The sequence below is a fragment of the Stylophora pistillata genome, chromosome 13, assembly GCF_964205215.1.
Source record: "Stylophora pistillata chromosome 13, jaStyPist1.2, whole genome shotgun sequence".
NCBI classification, from domain to species: Eukaryota; Metazoa; Cnidaria; class Anthozoa; order Scleractinia; family Pocilloporidae; genus Stylophora; species Stylophora pistillata.
The window spans coordinates 3709696-3718088 of record NC_142531.1 but is presented as its reverse complement, the minus strand read 5'-3'; the positions used below and the strand labels follow the sequence as shown (position 1 = coordinate 3718088).

Below are 8393 nucleotides of genomic sequence, written 5' to 3'. Positions count from 1 at the left end.
TTCTCCGTTTTTATGCTCCAGAGAGAGAAAACAAAATCGAAAATTAATCAATACTGGCTCTCCATGATATTGATGACTTAGCGCAGTTCTCAGCAGTAGTTGCAATGAATACCCGAAGTGTGGAAGAACTTTGATCCTCTACGCTGTTAAGACCTCCAGCTAAGAAACGGCAAGAATTTTTTTTCCGGTTTGTTTTTTTGGTATATAACTATGAAAAAGCCGCTTATTTAGCCTGTTATGGCCAAGGTCGCCGACGGAGACAGTAACTGTTGTGGGTTAAAGACCGTCCAGTTTCCTTTCACAATAATCGCAGAAAAGTTGATCAAGTAAGTTTTGGTAAGCTAATTTCTTATCTCAAATTTAGCCCTTTGATTACAAGGGTTGATAACAAATTTCACCTTTCATTGTTGTGGGAGAAGAAAGGGTTTAAAAAGATTTCACGACAAGTGAAGGAGCAACAACTATTTTGAAAAAATGAACACCATTGGAAGGGTAATGAAGTTCAAGTTGAATACTAAAAAACTCAACTGTTTGGTACGCGAGTGTTGAGTAGGAGACGTACAAATACGACTTAGTCTCGACGCGCATTTAGATTCAACAGGAGTAAAGTACTCGTTAAATAACCCTTAGAGAGATTTAGCAGCGCGTTTGGTGAAACATAAACTGCAAGAGTGACCACGTGCCCTTGTTTTTCCCGCCGTTTTTTCAGCATTTACCGGTTGCAGTTTGCCGTTTCTAAGTGAAAGTAACCTGTTTCGCGTTTGTCGTGTACGTAAGATTTTCTTCATTTTTTCTCTCACAGAGTAGACGTTAATTGCCAGAAAAAAGGCACCAAAACTATTCCTTGTAAGTCAAAAGGGCGCCTTCAAATTCACCGGGACTTGAGCTCACGCGAAGTTAAAGCGGCGAGGTTCACGCTATTTTACGTGTAACGTGTAAGCTGACGTTTACCATTTCACCTAAACGCGATGCTAACATTTTATCTCTTAACAAAAACGAAGACCTTCGGCTTAGGTTCCTTGCGGTGACTGAAGTAGTGTGCTAGCTATGTCCATAACAATTCTTATTGTGCCGTTTTTTTTTTGGTTTTTTTTCGTACTTGAGCTAGTAAGTGAACAACTGTCGTAAATGTGTTTTAGGACAATGAGAATGATTCACCATTTTTTTTTTTATTTAATTTTCCTTAGTTTAAAAAAAAAACTAGAAGTGATCACAGCTCAAAAATTCTCAATTCAGTTTCAATAAGGACTGCTTTCTGTCGAACGCAATGATTTAATTTCCGTTACCATATTCTCACCGTCAAATGACCAAAATCTCAACGGTCAGCCGTAGAAGCCATCATTAGTTATTTCAGAACAAAAAAGGTTACAAACTCTTAGCCGGGCAGGGGAGCTTCCATTCAAATAAGAGACAATGTCTGGATCTGCTGATCAATAATTATGGGCGTGTTCACCCGTTTATGAACAAATCAGAGAACAACGATTTAATCACCATTGTTTGATATTACTACTATCTTACTATAGCTCATCAGTGAACGAATTGAAAATAAGCTTCCTCACGGCAGGGTATTGTTGAAAAAAAAAAAACAGTATTAACTGAGATTTTGAGACCACTCACTTTGTTTCGTCCAAATTAGACTAGACCATACTATAAATAGAGCTCACACAAAGCACTTTTTGTTGTTATTTATATTTGGAATAATATGGAAGACTTGAAAGCAAAACATGTTTGACAATGAGAGATGCGTAAAATATTAAAGAATAATATCCGCCTCATGTAGTCATAAGAATTATTCTCTGGACCTGTCCGACGGAAATCGCTTGAATCACGACAACGACCGTTAGACGACCGCCGCAACTGGAAAACAAGCAACAAAGCTAATGTCTAACATCGACAGAGAAGGACAAAAAAAAAAGATGACAGTGCAATATTGTGGTTTCAGACCACAATTTGTGAGAAACAAAATATATAAAAGGTGCACCAGCGGTATACTCTAGCCTTGACCCTCAGGACTGCAAACCGCAGACAAAACATTTCAAAGTTAGACAATGGCGCGGTCTCCTTAAGCAAGGGTGGTCGGATTTGGAAAGAGTTCGGTCATATACGACATGTTTTGCAACATTTTATATATCTAACAGATAGATTATTTTAATTCGAAGTTTCGACGAGTTTAATTTAGAAAGTGTCTCACATCATTTTTAAACTATTTCGATATTTTCCGAACTGAAGAATTTCGATTTTATTTTGAGTCTACATTCAACAAATTACCTACAATTATAGTTGTACTTTCGATGGCGCTATCATATTTCCGGTTGCCGAAGAATCGGTAGGATAACTCGAAAAAATTGACAGCGTGACTATGCTAACCATGTGAACGGATTAGCCTCCGTACTTGACACTTGCATGAGACGTATAACCCTGTAAGGATCTTCAAGTTTCGGTGAAAATTGTCTGAAAATTAACAATGAAAAATACCAGAAAAGAAGGTTTTGAAAATAAAAACAAAAAATAAAGCAAAGCCTGCAATTCCAAACATTGAAGCCGTAGTACAATCGAAAATAATCTTCCCATTTGATAGGCAAGAAAGTCATGACACTTCTGTGTTTGTTTTGTTTGTTTTGTTTGTTTTTGTTTTTGCTTTTCATAGAAAACTAAAATTCTTCTGAAAAGCAGAAAGAATATCGTCAAATTTTGTAGCAAACGCTTACGAAGCTATTTCAATCTAACAAGAAATATTAATAGTGTTGATGACACCAGTCCGCCATAGAACTGTTGAGCCGAAAATAAAAAAAAACCGAAACCACACCGTTTAACAATGATCCTTGTGGGTAATGTTGATTGTCTAGAACTTCAGAAACACGCAACTATTTGCGACCGCAAGCGGAAATTAAAATCAGAGTATAACACTATGAGTTCAGGACACAATTCGTGAGAAATAAACCATATGGAAGGCACAACAGTGGTATACTTAAACCTTTATCCCAACCACAAACCGAAACAATCAAAGTCCGACAATGGTGCTGTCTTTCTTTGTCTAGCAAGCAACGCTTAGACTATTTACTTCGGAGCCCTGGCAAGAGTTGTTTGGAAAGGATCCCACTTCATTTGAAAAAGGGGCGCAATTTATTTTTGAGCTGTTCTTTATTTCCGCAGTGACAATTGACAATTAGTGACAAATATCACGCGATATTTGTACTCCAGAAATATCCGCCCCCGACGGGCTCGTCAAAATACAGCACAACTCGTAAAAATACTTAGCGATACTACACAACCAAACGTCTAATAAGAGATTTATTAACCAACACGTCAAACTGTTATTTCAGTGCGGGCGAATTTTGCAGATCTGGAGGACAAATATCGCGTGATATTTGTACTCGTCTCGCGTGTTCTTTGTACTCTACGAAGTACAGTTGGATACTAAATGATATAAGTTATGGTAAAGCTCTGTCACACGCTGTTATGGCAACTGAAATAAAAATTTTAAAAAAATTAGCACCATTGGAGAGGTAATAAAATTTAAGTTGAGTACTAAAATCTCAACTGTTTGGTACACGAATGTTGAACTGGAGACAAATACAACGTAGTCTCGACGCGCATTCAGATTCAACACGATTAAATACTCGTTAAATTGCCTTCATCAACCGTTAGCCGGAAACACCCAAACGTTGGTCGAGAAAAAGCTAACCGAAAACTATTTTTCTCATCACTAGCGTGTCATTTTAAGTGTCAAATGGTTGATTGTTATGTGTCTTGTCTTTAGGCCACTGCGATTACGACGGTTGCAACATTCTGTCCCTTAACAAAAACAAGGACATTTGGCTTAGATTCCTGAAGGTGACTGAAGTAGTATTATGCTAGCTATGTCCATGACAATTCTTATAGAGCCGTTTTTTTTCGGACTCAGTTGACCTAGGAAGTGAACAACTGTCGTAATTGTGTTTTAGAACAATGAGAATGATCAACCATTTTTTTAAATTTAACTTTTCTTAGTTTTAAAAAAACCAGAAGTGACCACAGTTCAAATCTGTATGAAATTAGGACTGCGTTCGAAAGAACGCAATGACCAAATTTCTGTTATCATATCCTCCCCGTAAAATAGCCAAAATCTCAACGGTCAGTCGTAAAAGCCATCAGTAGTTATTTCAGTACATGAAACTACTCTTGGCCTGACAGGAAAGCTTCCAATAAAAATGGTTAACACGCAAGGCTGGATTTGCTGATCAATAAATGAAAGGCGTGTTCGCCCGTTAATAAACAAATCAGAGAACAACGATTAAATCACCATTGTTTGATATTATTACTATCTTACTATGGCTCATCAGTAAACGGGTTGGAAATAAGCTTCTTGACGACAGGATAATGTTGAAAAAAGCCAGCGTTAACTGAGATTTTGCGACCAATCACTTTGTTTCGTCTGAAATCAGTAAAGACCATGCTATAAATAGAGCTCAATCAAAGCACTTTTTGTTGTTATTTAAATTTTTTATTCGGAATAATATGGAAGACTTAAACGTAAAACATGTTTGACAGTGAGAGATGAGTAAAATATCAAAAAATGAGATCCGCTTCTTGTAGCCAGAAGAACTCTTCTCAGGACCTGACCGATGGAAATCGCTCGAATCACGACAACGACCGTTAGTTGTATAAAACTGAAAAAAAGAAACGGGAGCGTTTGCCGCCGCAACTGGAAATCAGGCAACAAAGCAAATGTCTAGCATCGAAAAAAAAGGACGAAAAAAAGATAACAGTGTAACACCATGGTTCCAGACCGCAATTTGCGAGAAATAAAATACTTGTAAAAGGAGCACCAGCGGCATACCCTAGCCTCGACCCTCAGGACTGCAAACCGCAAACCAAAACATTTCAAAGTTCGACAATAGCGCAATCTCGTTTGGCAAGGGTGGTCGGATTTGGAAAGAGTTAGGTCGTATACGACATGTTTTGTAACAGATCAAATAATTTTAATTCGAAGTCTTGACGAGTTTAATTTAGAAAGTGTCTCGCATAATTTTAAAACTATTTCGATTTTATTTTGCGTCTTCATTCAACAAATTACCCCCAATTAGAGTTGTTTTTTCAATGGCGTTCTCTTATGGCATGTTACCAGAGAATCGGTACAAAAAAGTGACAACCGTGACTGAGCTAACCATGTGAACGGATTAGCCTCCGTACTTGACACTTGCATGAGACACATAACCCTGCAAGGATCTTCAAGTTCCGGTGAAAATTGTCTGAAATTAACAATGAAAAATACCTAAAAAAAAGGTTTTCAAAATAAAAACAAAACGAAACAAAGCAAAGCCTACAAATTCCAAACAAAGAAACTGTAGTACAATCGAAAATAATCTTCTCAATTGATAGGCAAGAATGACATGATACTTTCGTGCGTTGTCGTTTGGGGGCTTTTTTGTTTTGTTTTGTTTTTTGTTCTTGATAGAAAACTAAAATTCTTCTGAAAAGCAGAAAGAATATCGTCAAATTTTGTAGCAAATACTTACGAAACTATTTCAGTCTAACGAGAAATATTAATAATGATGTCACCAATCCGTCATAGAACTGTTGAGCTGAAAAAAAAAAAAAAAAGAAAAAAAAAAAAACCGAGGCCGCACCGTTGAACAATGATCCTTGTGGGTAATGTCAATTGTCTAGAACTGAAAAAACACCCTACTATTTGCGGCCGAAAGCGGAAATTAAAATCAGAGTAGAACACTAAGAGTTCAGGACACAATTTGTGAGAAAAAAATCATATAGAAGGTACATCACGATTCATAAGCTCGAATAAAAAGAAATGTTTTAAGTTTGCGTTTAAAATCGTCAATTGAGTTTGCAGATTTAATATCCTCAGGTAAGTTATTCCAGAGTTCCGGAGCAGCAACAGAAAAAGCTCGTTTACCATATGAATTGAGATTAAAAAAGGGTTTAACTAATAAATTTTTATCCGAGAATCTAAGATTGCGGTTGGGTGTATACAATTGAAGGAGTTCCTGTATATAGATTGGAGCGCGATCATGTAGCACTTTGTAGGTAATTAACATAATTTTAAATTCAATGCGAAGGGAAACAGGGAGTTAGTGTAGCCTCAACGGTCTCCATCTTGCAACCCCCCTCCCTCTAATAGCCCAATTTCTAGAATTTGGTACGTTCTCAGTTAATTAATGACTTCTCGCAGGGTTTAGAGCGCTCCTCCATCACCGTTCCCAAGGTCCCGTTCGTCCTCAACCACTTGATCATCATTTGCACCGTCATGGGGACCACTGCATGCCGGGATTATCTAGTTTACAATCTGCCAAAACACTCAGCAGTATTATGCTCTTTATTTGAAATGAACCAATCCATCTGCTAAGCAAACGCAGTGTTCCCCGTTATTCTCTGCAAAATGTCCAAGTATAAAAGTACACAGCGGGTTTGAAGATTTCGGTGAAACATTTGTTGTATACACCATGCATATGCAATACCTAAAATGTCCGTGAGGTAATGGGTTCTAACTTATTCAAAAAACATAAAAACGAGGACGGTCGAGCCTCGAAACAAAATGGCGTCGTTATCATCTCTGCCAGTAGTTAACGGCCCTTGCTTTCTAAGCGAAGAAGATGTGCCAGGATCCTCTTTAAACGGACGGAAACCACTTCTGTTGAAGAATTCTGAATTGAAATTCTGGTTGAAATGCCGCGGGGACTCATGCAAAGGTTTACACACGAAAGCTTTGCTTGTGAAACGGTAAGTTTTTGTAACGCGATTCCGCGAATTTTCCTTCGCACAGCACTACGCAAACACAAAACCTTGTGCCTGAATTATATCTTGGTATTGTATGAAATATCAGTTTTGAAGAACACCTGTCTATCAAGACCATTAATGACTGCTTTTTGTAGTTTATTCAACCGTAAGTTTTTTATAATTTAAGTTAAGACTAATGCGATTCCGCGAAGTTTTCTCAATCGTTCAGTTAAACATATAAGTAAAACTTCCAACTTAGTAACGTGAATATTATGACCAGCTTTTAAAAACCGTAGTTTATCAATTAACTAGTTGTTGTATAGATCGCGTAGATTTATTTGTTCACATTTACTCTTCAGAGTTGACGAATACATCAGTAGAGGCCTCGAAGGTCTTATCTATGATCCTGATGAAAACAATGTTTACACAAAGAGGAAAATAGACAGTCTTTCTTCGCAGAGTAGTTATCCGAAGACTTCTTCTTCAGACTCTACATTGCGTGAACCAAGAAAGATAGCTTTTCCAAACACGGGATGGAACACGTCATTAGAGAAAGCTCCATTTTTCACACGAGCCGAAGTTTGATCGCCGCATTAAGAAGTCTGGTAAAAGAGTTGAGTCACTGAACCACTCAGTTCCTACGGGAATGCAGAGAGCAATTACATATCTGGTAGACGAGTACCTGCACAATATTGAAACAAACAAACAGTGATCAGAGATACTTTTTCTCTAAAGCAAAATGTCATCATAGCTATAAGTTTTGCATATGACAGTGTTAACTCACATTTTCCCTAAAATTCATATTATTTTGATCCTAATAAATGTTTGCTATTCCAGAAAAATATGCTTCAGTGTTAGACTGATAATTAATATGATTATTATATCTGCATCTCTAAATATTTTAAAACAGAATATCACCCTTTTTCACTGTTATGAATCTTGTCTGTCATATTCACAACTTTTGACCTAAGTGTACAACCATACATTAAATTCTACAGATGTTAATAAAATATGAAAACCATAATAGTTCCATAATTATTTATGTACTAATAATTGGATTTTGAAGATTGCATAAAAATGCACAAACTGACCACATCTGATTGACTGTGCCAAATAAATTAATAGGAATTACCCTATCCCAAATGTGGAAATTCTTTATTTTGTTTATGGCTCTTTCCACATGCACTCTTTAAGATGCAATTGATTGTGTGTCTACAGTGTCATTTGCACTAAACTGCACCTGGTCTCCTAAATATGGTGGCATGTTCGATGAAAGCTCGGGTTGAAGGAGATCTTGAATAAGGAATCCCTTATCTGCCATCACAGAGTCACCAACATCAAACACTTGCTCTAAGAATCCACTTCGCTCAACAATTTCTCTATCCAAAATTCTTCCTGTATAAAGTGAACTGATAAAACTGATGCTCCCACCAGGTGTAATGTCTATAAGACCTTTCAGGGTCGTGTGGTTTTTATAGGAGCTATAAAGCTGATTGTTGAGTAAAAGACTTGAGGGCATTTGACTTTTAATCTCCGTACAGTCTATGATGACTCTTGTATTTGGATATTTATTTTTAAAATCTTCTGGCATATGTTGATCAACTTGTTATCTTGAAGGCCAAATACAGATCTTACTAGACTTGAGGTATATGAAATAAATCCAAGAAACTATTATTCGT

At 37.0% G+C, this 8393-nt stretch overlaps 2 protein-coding genes across 2 annotated transcripts in view; both read left to right on the top strand.

Annotated features, from left to right (window-relative positions):
• The first annotated feature begins 58 nt into the window (after positions 1–58).
• LOC111339078 (nitric oxide synthase, inducible) overlaps positions 59–8393 on the top strand; it is a 34381-nt gene continuing 26046 nt past the window's right edge. The window contains exon 1 of the mRNA XM_088743615.1: positions 59–336. The gene's annotated coding sequence lies outside the window, so the exon portion shown is untranslated. The remainder of the gene's footprint in view (positions 337–8393) is intronic.
• LOC148717313 (uncharacterized) lies at positions 6213–7650 on the top strand. Its single transcript, XM_088743614.1, has 2 exons — positions 6213–6717; positions 7074–7650. The coding sequence occupies exons 1-2, from the start codon at positions 6533–6535 to the stop codon at positions 7297–7299; spliced, it is 411 nt and encodes a 136-aa protein (XP_088599740.1). The 5' UTR covers positions 6213–6532; the 3' UTR covers positions 7300–7650.

Coding starts and splice junctions, on each gene's coding strand:
- LOC148717313 (XM_088743614.1), top strand. CDS start 6,533: ATGGCGTCGTTATCATCTCTGCCAGTAGTTAACGGCCCTTGCTTTCTA. Junction 6,718..7,073: donor AAAGCTTTGCTTGTGAAACG/GTAAGTTTTTGT, acceptor TTTACTCTTCAG/AGTTGACGAATACATCAGTA.